Source organism: Anguilla rostrata, chromosome 8 (genome assembly GCF_018555375.3).
Source record: "Anguilla rostrata isolate EN2019 chromosome 8, ASM1855537v3, whole genome shotgun sequence".
NCBI lineage: Eukaryota > Metazoa > Chordata > Actinopteri > Anguilliformes > Anguillidae > Anguilla > Anguilla rostrata.
In genome coordinates, this window is record NC_057940.1 from 51,158,976 (window position 1) to 51,175,311 (window position 16,336).

At 48.2% G+C, this 16,336-nt stretch overlaps 1 protein-coding gene across 4 annotated transcripts; it reads right to left on the minus strand.

Moving 5' to 3' along the window:
- Nucleotides 1-1,067: 1,067 nt before the first annotated feature.
- Nucleotides 1,068-16,275, minus strand: lrrc71 (leucine rich repeat containing 71). Of its 4 annotated transcripts, none has more exons than XM_064348602.1 (17): nt 16,148-16,275; nt 15,614-15,724; nt 15,420-15,458; nt 14,588-14,722; nt 13,859-13,981; nt 13,446-13,521; nt 13,121-13,195; nt 12,754-12,822; nt 11,000-11,159; nt 9,979-10,062; nt 9,352-9,426; nt 8,366-8,464; nt 7,483-7,570; nt 7,218-7,297; nt 3,394-3,505; nt 2,484-2,572; nt 1,068-1,369 (listed from the first exon to the last, which is right to left on the minus strand). In XM_064348602.1, the coding sequence occupies exons 1-17, from the start codon at nt 16,185-16,187 to the stop codon at nt 1,175-1,177; spliced, it is 1,650 nt and encodes a 549-aa protein (XP_064204672.1). In that variant the 5' UTR covers nt 16,188-16,275; the 3' UTR covers nt 1,068-1,174. The 4 variants fall into 4 exon arrangements, with proteins under 4 accessions (XP_064204672.1, XP_064204674.1, XP_064204675.1 ...); XM_064348604.1 differs by lacking the exon at nt 16,148-16,275 and adding an exon at nt 15,844-16,141; XM_064348605.1 differs by lacking the exon at nt 13,121-13,195.
- Nucleotides 16,276-16,336: the final 61 nt, after the last annotated feature.

A 16,336-nucleotide genomic window follows, 5' to 3' on the forward strand; every position in this document is an offset into this window, starting at 1 on the left:
ATAGTCTCATATCATGCAACAGAAGTGTCACTTATTGCACAAAGCAAGTTGTCTTGCAGCGAGGTTTATTCAGTTTCATTCAGGTGAAACGGGTCATGATCTGGGCCAATCAGAGACCGCACGAGGGACCGAAAAGAGTTATCGAACGAACGGGGAGATGAGTGACCGAGCGCTTGACACAGACGCTTTCTGCTTTCCGCTAATCTGATTTCTAGTTCATTTGAACGAGCGGTTCGATCAAAAATGAAAAATGCTTCAAATGCCGAGATTAAGACGCGTAGTGGCAGTGGCTGCCCAGCTCACTCAGCCAGACTGAAACAGGCTTCTTTTAAATAGATTTTTTTAAATGAATAACATAGTCATTATACAAGGTTTAATACATATTTGTTACAGGAAACATTTTTTACTCAAAAAAAAAAAGACTGGTTATGAACCTGGTGAAGATTCCCAGCTTTGTGACCAAAATTCCATTAGTGGGTTTAATTAAGGTTATTAATGTAATAATTAATCATAGATGGAATGCCAGTTCCACAATGGCACAGTTTAATTACGGAGAAAGGGCACAGCAGTGTGAAGTTTCCTTGGCTTTGTAAGAAAATATTAAAGCAGTCACATATTATTCCCCTACTTATTGAGCGGTGTTCCTCTGGTACTAGTTATGGGGTACGACTGTCTGCACTGTTTGTGGTTCCCAAGCAACAATGTGCCAAATAATTTTATTGATTTGTAGAGATTTTCAGATTATGTTCAGATTGTTTGCATTTTCAGTTAAGAAATATCTGTTGGTCCCAAAATAACTATTGGAAAGGCTGAATATAAAAGCACACTTGTGCAGAGGAAGGGATGTCTATTGTTTATGTTTACATGTGTACATTTTGTATTTTGTTGTTCCTTATGCCTCACGTCTCTATGGAATTTTATGTCTTCATGCAGTACCCCAGAGCGACCACCAGATGTCAGTGAGTCATTTGTGACAAGATACAACTACAGGTTCACATTATATGTTGCTTAATTCTATTCAACCCCTTGTCAGGTAACAACAGAATTGAAGAACGGCACACGTGGTGTCTAAGCATAAAGTATAAATCATTTATTATGCTTTCCAGGAGCCCATGAGTGTCGTGATGGGGTGGGGTGTGGTTGGGGGGGGGAGGTTGTTGAGAGTGGGGGTGAACTAGGATTTTGAGGCTTGCTTGTGTCCTTCTTTGTGTGTGTTATTTTGGTTCATCTCCCCAGAGTCAGTCAAATTCTCCGCTGTCCGGCCCTCCTCCACGGGGGCGGGAATGTTTTTGTGTAGAGGATCTTTGTGCTTCATTGCTTCCTGAATCTTCAGGTAGGTTTCACAGTTCAGTAGTGGGAAGCGGTTTCTCTGAAAAAAAAAACACAAAAATCGGTGTCTTTTTGTTTCAACATCAGTCCATTGTTATCTTGTATCTCCTTTTCTCCCTGTTTGGAATAACCGGGCACATTCGTAGGCACATCCCAGAGGACAGTAAGAGGCAGGAGAGACACACAGATAAATCCAGCAGATACAGACGCGGACGGGCGGTGGTATGACGGCACAGACCAATGAAGAAAAGGAGACAGAGGAAGGGAGACTGAGGGAAATCTGGACTCTGGCCCAAACAAAATGACCCCCCCCCCTCCCCCCCCACAGCCAGTTTCCTCATCTTGAGCGAAAGGAGAGCACTGTACACCACTATCCTTCTCGCAACTTGCCTTTCTCCCTGGAGCAACAGGATCTCTATCTGCCCATTCACAGAACACACAGCACTCCCCTCTGTTCATTAACATAGAACATGGTCGAGAGACTCCGTCCTCAAGAGTATACATTTTTAGCAGAGACTCTGATCCAGAGCTGCTGTTTTGTATTTACAAAGCTGGACATTTACCATAGTAATTAGGTCGTTATCCCGGTTCCTTAGCAATTACGCCACACTGCCGTTCTGTTTACGGACACACTGTAGGCCAGGGGCGGTTTGCTTGGCCGGCTCAAACCGCAGAACGTCTATGGTACTTTCAGAGTTTTACAAGCTCAACCCTCAGAACGTCTATGGCACCTTCAAAGTTTTACAAGCTCAACCCGAACGTCATGACAGTCCTCATGGCTAACCTTAGTCAAAGTCTGCTTAGGCACTAGTAGCTCAACCCTCAGAACGTCTATGGCACCTTCATTACAAGCCATCCAGACTCTTGACCTCAAGTTTACGCTCAACCCTCAGAACGTCTATGGCACCTTCAAAGTTTACAAGCTCAACCCTCAGAACGTCTATGGCACTTTCAAAGTTTACATGCTCAACACTCAGAACGTCTGTGGCACTTTCAAAGTTTACAAGCTAACCTCAGAACCAGCACTCAGCAGCGGACAGTCACAGACATGACGCCACTAGCGCTACATCGTCCTTCAGCGGTCCAAGAGAAGACAGGACAAAAAGGGAGTAAGCAGCTGGAAAACAAGGGTTCACAAAAGAAAAGGGACTCACGGAGAGGGAGAGGCGGAGGAGGCCGCCCTCGTCCTGCTCTTTCACCGCCTTCAGGAATAAACGCAGCGACCGCTCAGTCAGCCGGTTCCCTACGAAAAGGAAAAAACAAGCGGCCCTTAAAAAAAAGTGCCACCTTAAATTTATCAGCATTGCCTGTGTGCCTTGGAGCAAACTTACTGTGCTTGTTTGAGAGACAGGGGTGTAAGGAACTGCCCTTTGTAGGGTAGGTTTTTTGGGATGTTTTCTCAAAATTATAAGTCAGTTTTATAGAACTCCGGTGTTCTACCCGCTCCAGTGTTTTCAGTTACCAGTAGTGATTGTTACACCCGCGTTAGAATGTTCAGTTAAGAACATTCTAATTGCGCAATTGTGATCTCACACCTTAAAGGGTTAATGATGAGAAAAGGCCATTCGGTCCATATTGCCTCATCATAATCCTGCTGTTTATGGTGCACCCCACTGTGACAAGCCTGGACTTGAATAGGCTCTCTGCCACTTGAGTACTAAGTACTGCCACCCCAGTACTCTGACAAGCTATTAAATTCATAACTCACTGTGTGAAACGCATCCTGATATCAGTGCAAAATGTACCTCTAACTCAGTTCCACCTGTTTCTTCGTTCTGCTGACAGAGCTCCGAAATGCTTTCCGCCATCTACTTCATTAATCCTTTTTTAAATTTGAAAACCTCAGTCAAGTCCCCATTTAGTTTCCTATTATAAGCCTAAAGAGATAAACGTTAACGTCTTTCTTTGTACCTTTTTACATTCCATACCTGAAATGAATTTAATTACTCGTATTTGTCTGTTGCGGGCTTCTATCTTTCTTACAGTGCGGAGACCGGAACTGGCGCAACGCGGACATTAATTAACACAGACGTTCTGAATGACAGTAACTGCGGCGGTAATGACCTGATAGATTGAGGGAGGTGAGGACGCTGTTGCCCGGCAGTGACACGCGTCCCTGGCCGTGCTGTGCCTCTGTGTCCAGCAGGGGGCTCACTGTCTCTGCGACATCAGCAGTCTGAGAGGAAAGAGTGGATCTCAGGACCGTGGCCCGAACACACACGTGAACATGATGGTGACCGAATGCAGTGCGCTAGTTAGCGTGTGCCATGAGAAATTAGCATTCCTGGAAAAGTGTGCTGTGGATCTGGTAGCTAATTTCATTCACAGGAGTAGGCCTACATAACTGTGGTGAATACCGCGCGAGGCGATCTGTGTCATTGTTTTGGTGCTCGAGTAGGAACAGAGTGATGGGATCAGATAAGAAGACGCACAAATAACCGTATTTAATTTACAATGTAGACGGTTAGCGTGTCGACCACATCGGCAATCACCGACGTGGTCGAAACGCTATTCGTTTACTGGAGCATCTAGCGAGTGTGCGAGTCTTTTCTTTTCTGATCCTAATAGGTTCCTGTGACCCAGCAACTCGCACACATTTTGTTGTTGTGCGTTTGCTTTCTCTATTGCCGTAATTGAGCGATGGGACAGAGGGAGTGTTTGTTACGCAGGTCCGGGGGGAGAAAAGGAGACAGAAGAGGCAACAGCAGTCTAATTATTGTACCTTATTCTGTGATCCACTTGTCTGGTCCGAAAGGAGAAGAAACAGAACCATCAATGCGTTGCATGTGCAGTAAAATCGTACACCACAGTCTTTCCCACAAACAGAAAACGTGAATAAAGGAAAGCTACGAAAACTAAAAAGTGCAAATGCAGTGGATTTTAAACAATGGCTCATGTAATTACCATATAATCAGCTGCAGCTTGCATTTCCGTGTGACATTGAACATAAACAGTAGCCTACAACAATTTGTCCTTCACATCCACCTGGGAAAGTGTTGGTGTAGTAAAATAAATAAATAAATATTTAGCTATAAATCTAAGACATTCTCTCGTGATGTTGAGACTGTGCCATTGAGAAAGCCGGGCTCTCAGCTAACATTTTTTTTAAGGAGCACGTGCTCCAAAAGTAGAAAAATTAAGGAGCACACTAATGCATTGAAATTAGACAATGTGCGCCCAATTAAGGAGAAAATGCTCCTAAAATGGGAGCACTTTGGAGCCCTGGAAGGGCTGGAGAGGAGCAGTGAGGGGTTCTCCTCCTCCCCCTATTTGGGTGTTGTAAGTTTCTACTTTTTGCAGCCTGGGAGGATTTCAGGACCATGGACAGTGAACTCATCGGCTACAGCCATGCACAGCTGAGGCTGATTGGTAATTAGACCAGCTGACACTAACTGCCTTCACCAGGGCCCTTTATTTATTTAGTTTTATGTCTTCCCCTTTTCTCATTTTTTAAACCTCATTTGAAATGTCTGGTCTCATTTAGAGGTCCATCCATCACCGCAAGCATCCTTGGTCAATTCAGGTGAGCACAGAATAGCACGCACATCCTCCAAAATGCATGTAGCCAAAGACAGTGCATTCTGGACTGGGCATTCACTGGACCGAAGTACTGCGTTACTTACGCTGCTAATGCGGACAGGTGCACGACCGACCCGATGATTCGCTCTCGTGCAAAAAGGCGGGTAATATCCCGCGCACTGAAACCCTGCCCGCACCCAGCTGGGCTTTAATTGCGCCCAGCTGTGCGCGCCCTTCGGGGCTCTGAGGCACAGCCAGCATCGGCGCGGTAACGGTTCAGTTCCAAACCGCGGCGTGCGCGCGCACATCGTCTCCCCCACGTATCCACTCTAAAACATACCACCCGGCGGCAAAGTCTGTTTCACGCTGGGCTCGTTTTCTAACGCCCCCCCACCCCTTCAGCCTGTTTTCAGGGAGGTTGTTCATTTCTCTAGGTCCAAATTTGCGAGCGTATAATTTCGGCGAGTTCGCGGGGGGGAGCGACTAGCTCCCGGAATTTGTGTTCTAACAGCGCCAGTCCGTTCGGGTTTCCCGCAGAGCCACAGCCCTCCGGGCCTTTTAATTCACCCAGTTTCTCTGCCTGGTGCTGCACAAGGCCATTTGCAGCGAAATAAATAAATAAATAAATAAACAAACAAACAGCTCTCTATCTGCACAGCTTGACAACTACTGGAAAACGGGTCGTGGGGATCTCGGTATGCAACCGCCGGCTCACCGACATTATGTTCAGTCACGGCCGTTTATAGAAAGAAAGAAAAAAAAAATCTCACACGGAGCCTGACAAAGAACAAGGAAAAAATCCTGGGTGTCCTCGTCACCCTCGCTGGTTTCGGTGACAGCTTTGCAGATGTTCACCGAAGATTTTACAGCTGATGGTGGCACTTTTTCTCAGAGAGGATACCCAGCGCTGTCACAGAGAAGGTGAAATTTGCTTTCTCGTGTTTTCAGAAGCGAGAAGCGTCGGTCTCCAGACGCTGCTTATGCAAGCTCGCGCGCGTAGCCTGACGGCTCCTGGTAGTGCCCACCGCGGTAAACAGACGCAGTCTTTGTTGAAAAGCGCAGCATTGTTCAAGCAAACACAAACGAGAGGCGCATTTCCTGCCGAACACTTTTCAAAAAAGCACGGAGCTCTTTTGTCAGACGAGTGAATGCCTTTCACGAGAACGTTTCCGTTTGTTTAGCTTGAGTTTGTTTCGGTTTATATTTCTCAAACAAGCTCAAGTCTGCCCGCACTGTCACCCAAACAAAACAAACCCCCCCCCCCACCAGAGTCAGGAGGCGGCATGCCCAGTTCACACCCCAAGGCCTGAGATGATGTCATCGGAGACTCGCCTCATTTTAAAGCTGCTCCAGGGGGGCCAGATTGGACATACGGAATTCAGGATTCCAGTCTTTGTTTTGACATGGAAATGTCTTTCTTTCACATGGAAAATTCTATTTCCCCCATTGCTCTCACACACTCGAGTCGACACAATGGATAAACCATGCAGCAGGAATGTTAAAATAGCGTTATGAGTCATCATTACCATTACATCACATCCCAGTCATGTTTGTGCTATGAGTCAGACCACTTCTTAATTATGCTTGCGATGTTCAAAATCTGTTGCCGCTGACGAGCTGGCATGTTTCCTGTTGCCAGCCCAGATAGTTGTGTCTAATTAATGCGTTCCACCAGTTTGCATTGCAGCAAGATTCCCTCCCAACCCCCCCCCCCACCGTCTTTATGACCAAACCGCGCGGCCAGATCCCCCGGACACAACAGTACCTGAGTCGCACCGGCATGTCTGAAACACCGGTCAGTTCCCCTTATCAGCGTTTAGAGTCGAAAGGCGCCATTTTTCTCGGCATCTCTGCCTTTTCGCCGGCAGTTCTGCTTTACTGCCTTTTGGGGGGAGGAGATGACATTTATTCCAAATTTCTCCTCCGCACAGACTCAGTGAGGTGTTTCTATTTTTATGATCCCCACTGGAAAGTGTCCTTTGTGGAGTACTATATGACAAGCGGCTGTAAATGATGCTGTATGGCGTAATTATGAACTGTCCGAATGACCGGGCGTCACGTCTGCACAGGTTTCAAAGGCCAGCTAGATCTTTGGCTCCATTAACTTTGGAAGTTCTGGCTCCACACTGTTGGTGAAGGGTGAAAAAAAGGTAGGCGACAAAAGTTCTACCGCGACATATTTCTGGTGAATATTCTTGATGGGGCGTGGCCAAGGAGAATACCGTTGCAAACGGATGTCCCGTTAACGGACACGCCTGAACTAGAACCTCCTGTCGCCAGGAAGTGGAGAGGACAAAAGAACTCGGGAGCTGAGCATCTGGTTGGTCTAAAGAATCTGTGGCGTTAGCTTGCCATCCCTTAACTTGTACCTCTACGTCCAACACAGACGAACTCCGCTCTTTGCCCCCTGACCTCAAACCTCTGACCCGGGGACCCTTAGTGTCGGCACCTGAGAGAGAGAGAGAGAGAGAGAGAGAAAGAGAGAGTGATAGAGAGAGAGAACGAGAGAGAATGGGGATATAAAATGGACACTGGCAGTTAAGTGAGGGAACTGGAAGAGTGGATGGCTTCAGAGGGACTACTAGAGATCACAAATCGGGGAGAGAGAAATGTTCTCGCCGCGAACAAAGGCACCTTTTTTAGAATTTTTCTGGTCCTCCTTCTTTCCAGCGGCTCCTGCGCCCTGATTGGCCGCCTGCTTCTCCTCCTTCTTGGGCGGAGGCTGCGGCGGAAAGGTGGAGACACTGAGAAGCGCGGCCCGCTGCCGTCATAAAAATGACATATCTCATGTGTCCCGCAGGCCAGTGCACAACAGGCTGCACCAGGGCCCTGGGCGAGAGGGCATAAAATCTGACTGCTGGTATTACAGATTCCTCAGGATAAGAAATGCCTCTTAGCAATTTTATGAGAGAGAGAGAGAGAGAGCGAGAACGAGAGAGAGACTTTTTTTTGTTATTGCTGTTTGTTGCAACCATTTTATTTGTTAACAAAGCCCCCCCAAACCTGCCAGCATTACTGAGGGCCCAAGCACCCTAACATTATTATTATTATTATCACAAATTATTAGTGTTCATATAGTTGTTGTCACTACTAATGCTTTATGCAAATATTCGCTTTGGAAATACTATGCTGATGTGGTCATGCCAATGAAGCTTATTTGAATTTAATTGAATTGAGAGGGAGAGGGAGAGACAGAGAGATGTAGAGAGATAGACAAAGAGGGATACAGTGAGATAGAGAAAGAGAGAGAGATAGGAGGGAGAGAGAGAGAGACAGAGAGAGCAACATAGAGAGATAGACAGAGAGGGATACAGTGAGACAAAGAAAGAGTGAGAGAGAGAGAGAAAGACAGAGAGAGAGGGATACAGTGAGATAGAGAAAGAGAAAGAGAGATAGACGGAGAGGGATACAGTGAGATAGAGAGAGAGGGAGAGACAGAGATACAGAGAGACAGACAGAGAGAGGGAGAGACAAACAGACAGAGAGAGAGAGAGAGAGAGAGACGCTGCAGTCTCACCCTCTTCTTGGAGGCGGGCTTGCTCCCCTTGGTGGTGCTGCGCTCCAGGGAGGAGCTGCTGGGGATGGAGGCTCGCCGGGCGGAGTCTGAGCTCAGGATCTGCGGGCGGAGGAGGGCGGGGAACGTGAGACGGGCGCCGCCCCTCGCCCCTCACATCCAATCACAGGACCGAAACACCGCGCAGCCGAAAGTCTGCAGAGGAGTCTTTGAGGTATCGGATGAGAACTCGATGAAGACGGGACCAGGCCGCTCATCGATTCTCGCCACATTCTGCGGAGTCATCAGCTCCAGTGCTAATTTAGACGGCCCCAGCAGGGGAGTCCGTGCCCCGCGCTGCGTGCTGACGCCGTGCCGAGCCAGGCCGCTGTTCCAGGATCAGTCCTGCCTCCCAGCTCGGAGTAGATACGGTCAGGACACGGACAGGGGAGACCTGACGCGCGTTCGAGACGGCGACCGTTCGCTAAACGTTCGCGAACACATTCAAACTTTTTTCTGTTTGCGGCGAACGTAAGCTAACATTACCTAACAGTCTGAAAAGGTAGTGCGCCATTTAAAAAATGAGAGAACAAGTAATAATTTAGCTGTTATGATCAATGTAACATTTGTTTTTTTTTAATCCCGTTTAAGCAGAAAATCAGCTGGCTAGCATTGTTAGACCTAATCTAGCTAGCTTTATTAACGTCGGCCAAGTTACTTTTTTCCGTTTAGTCGCATTTATTTTTATTAAAAATACGTTGGTGGTGAACTAAATGGAATGCTGGTTTAAAACGGTGCTCATTCAACGGTAACTGTCGGCCGCAAACTTAGTTCGCCACGAACGTTCGACATCTTGAAAGCACGTCTGAATCCAGATCCGTGCTCGCTGAATACAGGCCCTTATGTGAGAGCGGGGAGAGGCGTGTCACGGTTGTGAGAAAGTGGGCGAGCGTGCAGTTTTCGGAGAGCGTGCGGGACGAGCGTGAGGTCATGTGACGCGTGTCTCTCACCAGCGGATCCTTCCGGCTCAGCAGCCTCCTCCTCTCCACGATCTCCTTGTGACTCAGAGAGAAGGGCCCCAGCACCTGCAGCAGGGGCCAGGGAGGAACAGCGTGGGACAGGGTGTGGGCCAGGGAGGAACAGCGTGGGACAGGGTGTGTGTGACAGGGTGTGTGGGACAGGGAGGAACAGCGTGGGACAGGGTGTGTGGGACAGGGAGGAACAGCGTGGGACAGGGTGTGTGGGCCAGGGAGGAATAGAGTGGGACAGGGTGTGTGTGACAGGGAGGAACAGTGTGGGATAGGGTGTGTGTGACAGGGTGTGGGACAGGGTGTGTGTGACAGGGTGTGGGATAGCGTGGGTGTGATAGGGTGTGTGGGACAGGGTGTGGGATAGTGTGTGTGTGACAGGTGTGGACAGGGTGTGGACTAGGTGTGTGTGGACAGGGTGAGTGTGGGACAGTGTGTGTGAGGGACAGTGTGACAGGCGGTGTGTGACAGGGGGTGTGACTGAGTGCGTGTGGACAGAGTGATTAAGTATGTGGGGTGGGTGACAGGGTGTGACAGGGTAAGTAGGTGTGCATTGTGTGACTGGGTGTTTATCAGTGGTGGACAGTGTTGAGAGGTATTATCATGTACCTCGGCAAGATAGCTGGCCCCATCGTCCCCGATGTGATTGAACCCCAGAGACAGACACAGCAAAGTGCGGTTGAGACGCAAACCCTGGGGGGGGTGGGGGTGGGGGGGATGGGTGGGGGAGAGGGAGAGAGAGAAACAGCAGCATATCTTTTGTTTATCTTCGCATCATTAAAAAAAAAAAAAAAAAGGTTGTATGCCAACACACTTTTAACGCCCCCGGGGAGAAGCGTGTTCCTGTGCAAACATTGTTTCAGCCTCGCTGGTCTTCGCTGGCGTCAGCATGTTTGCGTGCGCGGTTATAAATCTGACTCCAGGGCACGGCGGCGCTCTGCGCGTGCGTGTGCGCGTGCGTGTGTGTGTGTGCGTGTGCGCGTGCGCGTGTGCGCGTGCGCGTCTGCGCTTCCCAGTGAACGCAGCGAGAGGGAGAGGCCCGCAGACACGCGCGTGCTTCTTGATAACCGCTTGTTAAATGCGCAGACAGAGTAGCAGCGGTCGTGTGCTGAAAGGCATCTCGTTACGAAATGCCTCCCAGGCAACATATCAATAAACTACAGTAAGACTGGCGGAGGCAGAGAGGGTCTTGCAGGTGCTATCGCTGAGGCATAAACCACACAAACAAAACTGCATGTGCACAAACTGACATTTCAGAAACAGGCCTTTGAAAAACCAAGGGTCCCCAAGTGTACCAGGAGTTCCTGGGTGTACCAGGAGTCCCCACGTGTACCAGGAGTTCCTGGGTGTACCAGGAGTTCCTGGGTGTACCAGGTCCCCACGTGTACCAGGAGTTCCTGGGTGTACCAGGAGTTCCTGGGTGTACCAGGTCCCCACGTGTACCAGGAGTCCCCACGTGTACCAGGAGTTCCTGGGTGTACCAGGAGTTCCTGGGTGTACCAGGTCCCCACGTGTACCAGGAGTTCCTGGGTGTACCAGGAGTCCCCACATGTACCAGGAGTCCCTGGGTATACCAGGAGTCCCCACGTGTACCAGGGGTCCCCAAGGATACCGGGGTCCCTGCGTGTACCTTGGCGATGTGCTGGGCCCCGCAGTCTCCGATGGCGTTGAAGGTCAGGTTGAGGGACTGCAGGCTCTTGTTGGCCCCGCGGGCCGTGGACAGGGCCCCGCCTATCAGCCGGGCCCCCTCCTCTCCAATCCGGTTATTCCGCAGAGAGAGGTGAGCGAGCCTGGGGGGGGGGGGGGGGGGGGAGGAGGGGGGAGGGGCAGGCACAGCACTCATCATACCGCGTAATCCAGGGCCTTAATCCAGCGACAGCCCGGCAACGCAGCGTCAGGGCTCGGACAAAAAGGAGCTTATCTCCATCTGATGACCAACTCCCCCCCCCACGTCCCGTTCGCCATCGCCTCTCCCGATTTCAGAGCGTCGTTTTTAAAGCAGGGTCACACCGTCCCAGCGGCTTCCTGCACAGCCGAATCGTCTGCAGCCGCTCTGAGATTCGAGTGCCGCACGTAAAGCACGGGATGGAGTGTAGCACAGTGGGTAAGGAACTGGGCTTGTAACCGAAAGGTCGCAGGTTCGATTCCCGGGTAGGACACTTCCGTTGTACCCTTGAGCAAGGTACTTAACCTGCATCGCTACAGTATATATCCAGCTGTATAAATGGATACAATGTAAAATGCTATGTAAAAACGTTGTGTAAGTCGCTCTGGATAAGAGCGTCGGCTAAATGCCTGTAATGTAATGTAATGTAATGTAACGTAAAGCGATCTCAGCTACAACGGAAAAACGAAACCAATTGTGCGGTTTTGTTTGCACTTTTCTGAAACCATTACCCTCTCTGTTAAAGTCAGTGCGAGGGGGAGCACAAACAGATAACCCGCCAACATCAGACAGAGATCAGACAGAAGTGACAGCGGGGGGTGACGGGCTCCAGTAAAAAACGGTAGCTCTGTTAGCGTTCGGATTTGGTTGCGGTGCGTAAAAGCCTGATTTATAATTCGTCGCACGACACTTGCGACAAGTGTCGCACGACAAAAATAACGGATTTTCTACGGGAAAAAGTGTCGCACAGCACTGATTTTCAGTGTCACGCACCTCTAGAATTTTGTTACGTCGCAAAACGCGCAGCATTGATTGGACAGCCAGATAGAACACCGAAATTCACTGTCATGGAAACGTCATTATTTTCGGTTTATCTGAGTGACAGACCGCCTTCTTTTTTTCTGTTTGCATCGTTTTTTTAAACAGTAGTAATTAAATTAATTCCTCCCCTATTTCTCTGTAATTTCACCGGGGAGTCACAATGCTTTCACAGATGTGAACGTCAGCAGTTTGGCGTCTCGTTACCATAGAGACAACAGAACCCTCCCCACACCCCTTCGCCGAAGTACGAATGCGATACGTTTGTGCATTTTTGTCGCACGACGCTTTTGTCGAAATGGTCGCGCGACGAAGTATAACTCGGGCTTAAGTCTCACCTACACCACCAGCGAACATGTGGGTCCCGTGAACAGACCACAGCGGCAGTATCTTAGTGAAAAAAATAACCGAGGGTCCCCATGCGTCAGATTTAATTATTTGGTTTTTAATGCACGCAGTAAATATGGCTGCACGTAGGCCATGAATATATCTGAGTATAGCAGGATGTATATAGGTTACAGTCTGTGTATGTGGATACCAGCAGTGCCCCACAGAGAATCCATGCAGTCCTGCAGCCCTTCTGTTCTGTGTGTGTGTGTGTGTGTGTGTGTGTGTGTGTGTGTGTGTGTGTGTGTGTGTGTGCGTGTGTGTGTGTGCGTGTGTGTGTGTGTGTGACCCACTTGCTGTCTTCTGCCATCAGCAGGTGGAAACACTCATCTGGGAGAGGAGTTCCTTCCAAAGCCACTGTCCTGACAGAGGGAGAGAGGCATGGAAAGAGAGAGAGAAAGAGACGCAGCAGAGAGAGAGAGACAGAGAGACAGAGAGAGAGAAAATTATAGAAAGAGAGAGAGATAGAGAGAGACGGGGGAGAGAGGGAGAGAGAGAGACAATGACAGAGAGAGAGAGAGAGAGGTGAATAGAGGCTCTGTAGGCTTTTCATTCTGCAGTCTAACACAGTGGCAAGGCTATAATGGAAAGGGTGTTTGCAGATAAAGAGGGATATAGAGGTCCAGCTCCAGAAAGAGCTGAAAGACCCATGCTAGTCACCTGAGACTGCTGCACAGGGAAACCGTGTTTTTCAGGGAGCACAGAGTCCGATCAGTCAAGCCCACCTGCCACAGACTGCCACACACACACACACACACACGCACACGCACACACACACACACACACACACGCATCAGCGAGAGCCATTGCCAGATGGAGCAACCCATAAACAGTCCTAATCTCCTTCCCTGTCTTCCTCTCTGCTCCCTACATCTTTCTTCCTCGATTGTACATCACCTCCCCCACTTCTCCCTCTCTCCCTCATTGCTCCCTTCCTCTCTCCCTCTCTCCCCCCCTCCCTCCTTCCCTCCCTCTTCACACTCACTGAAGCCGCTGCAGGCTGCTCAGGGCCGGCAGGGTCTTGGTCAGCGCCCGAGAGACCCTCTCGTCGACTTTCCAACCTGCCCAAAAAAAACGAACTCAAAACTCCAAAAGTTCAAAGGTCACCGGAGACCCGGGCCCTCAAGGGGCCCCAAACTGACAAACGGCCTGGGAGAAGGGACCTTGTTTTTAATGAGGCAATTTGGAAACTGTGCATTCGAGGTTATTTTGAAGCATTTAAACGACAAAAAAAGAAATGACAGCGCTTTTCAAATAATGACAGGATCATGTTCTTCATTCTTAATGTGAAAACCGCACACAAAGACTAAAAAAACTGGTTAAAAAAGAGAGGGGGGGAGAACAGGCCAAGTCCTGGTGAGTACTGCACTTTGTGTTGGGCTGTGGGTGTGGACTTACCAAGCACTTTGACCTCCCTGACACTGCGTGGATCCTCCTCATTCTCCAGCTCCACCTGGAGGCGGGGCTTAGGGCACCAGGGCGTGGTCTCGTCACCGTTGGTCACATTCGATTGGCTGCCCTCTGGAATGATAAAAGGCATATAAGGTTTAAAGAATGGCCAGCGCCCATTAGAATTGCAGCTGTGTGATAACAGAGCAGCAGCAACACTGCACCCTCCCCCACCACCATCCCTTCCACTAGTGCAGTCAGCACAAAATAAAAATATACAGTCTGTCTTTTTCAGCAGAGGGACTTTACAGTTGAAGGATGAGGACAGGAAACAGAAGCAACAGGGAAAAGGAAAGATACTGAGGCCCGGGGAAGTAGAATAAAGCACGAGAAATTGTTTTTATGAAACGGGTATAGAGGGGAAAAAACAGACAGAGAGAAACTGAAATAAATGAGTGGTTACGCAGCATGACAAGCGCCAAGATGAGCAAAGTGTGCAAGCATCAAACAGAGGCACAGCGGTGCCCAACCCCGCTCCTGGAGCTCTACCATCCTGCTGCTTTTCATTTCAACTCTACCTGGCACACCGGATTCCACTAATTAGCAGCTCAACAAGATCTCTGCCCGTTGAGTGAGGTGCACTTTGTTAGGGTTGGAACAAATACCTACAAGGATGGGAGATCTCCAGGACCAGGGCTGGTTAGCACCGCAGAAGCAGTTAAATGCGGATTTTTTTACCCATGGTGCTTTGCTCTGTGTTCTGTGAGGCGCTGGTCTTTTTCCGCTGGGTTACCGCGGGGACTTCTATCATTCCCAGCAGAGCGCAGACTTCTGGGAAATCTACATCTAGGCTTCCACAGCACTGATAATCATCTACAGAGAGACAGAGGACTCAAGTCTTAAACAATGTGCATGAGTCTCACACATTTGGAACTTGGCACACACTCTTGGACCTGGAACTGTAAATCTCACGCATTCGAAAGGGGCACTGCTCTTCTGTCATAATTCATATTCATGCTTGTGGGGAAAGTGTAACATAATTGATACAAAGTTCATATTAGCATAAATTTGCCACCCAAAGAGAGGAATACTCATACAGCGCACGTACACTCACATAGCCTGCCACCCCTTAGCCCCCCAGGCTAAAATGCTAAGCTCAGGCTAAAATGCTAAACTCCCTGTCTCTCTCTTCCCTGCCTTGAAAGAATCTCATACATTGCAATGTGTAGCCTTAACATCTATGGAAGAGGAGCAAATTTTGTTTTTCTTGTTTCAGTACAGTGGAGGTTGATATTTATGGAACAGGGCTAGTAACCAGGTTCATCATTGTCGTACTTTTGATCAAGGTACGATACAAAATTTACGTAACTGAAATCACCATAGGGGAAATAAAAACATGTTTTGTACATTATTCATGATCTGGTGCAATGTCACTTAATGAAGCACAACACCCAATGTAATACTGACAAAGAAAAAGTCTGAGATGGCTCCTGAAAGGTTTTTCAGCTTGTTGAGTTTAAAAATATACATATATTTTTTAAAAAGACAAGAAAACTGACACCAGTCTTACCTATGTTTTCAACTGTAGACTTGTCCTGAACATTTTGACCTATCAAGTCAATAATAGAACACAGATGAGCCCAACACTTCCACGAACACATTTGCACTGTAAATGCTTTACAGCATAAAATATACAAAAAAAAGCTCAAAATCGCAAACACTTAGTAACTAAATATAGATGCCATATGACTGTATTGCCCTTACCTGCTACTCTTGAGGGGTCGTCCTCATTCCCAGAATTCCGTCTGTCTTTGGGAGTCTTTACACCTCTTTTCTTCATGTTCTCAGATTTATCCTGTTGGTTGTGTGATGCTCCTGTTAATGTTGGTTAAGGTTATGATACCTTTAAAGATGCATGTATTTAGCACAATACGAGGCTAAGGTTACATCAAAATGAAAGCACGGATTTGCAGAATATTTAGTTCAAAAATTACTTGTGGTCAAGCAACCGGTTTCCTAAAATACTATTTATAAAAGAACGTACAACTTTCTGTGTAATGCTAACTACCGTTAATCGAGTTACAAAGCAGCCTCAGGTGACTTTCTAGCGAATGTTAGCTAGTTAGCAAGATCAGTAGTTTAAATGCTGGAAGATAAAAGTGCCGTTAGCCAGAAACTATGAAAAAATATGCAAAATTCTCCGTAAATCAGTTCGATTACTTGTTCTACAATTGCATCCTACCAAACATTAGCTACTTAGACTGTTAACGTTGGGTTTGTGTGTAAACACACAGCTACCTTGAGCACGGTCAAACCATTGCGTCCTCTGCGTTTCCATGCCAATACTTCCTGCCAGTCATCTGTGTAATCCAATAAGCGTTTTGTACATGCCCTACTCTCAGCCAATGAAATGAAGAAGAACTATCAATCCAAATAATTGGTACAAGTGAAACATTCTTGGTAATAATGTACTTAATATTAATAAAA

Bases quoted from the DNA above. Each gene is read 5' to 3' on its own strand.
- lrrc71 (XM_064348602.1), bottom strand. From the start codon at position 16,187: ATGGAAACGCAGAGGACGCAATGGTTTGACCGTGCTCAAG. The intron at 11,160-12,753 runs GTGGGTCACACA...CCCCCCCCCCAG, and splicing joins CTGATGGCAGAAGACAGCAA to GCTCGCTCACCTCTCTCTGC. The intron at 7,298-7,482 runs GTGCCTTTGTTC...TCTCTCTCTCAG, and splicing joins CCAGAAAAATTCTAAAAAAG to GTGCCGACACTAAGGGTCCC.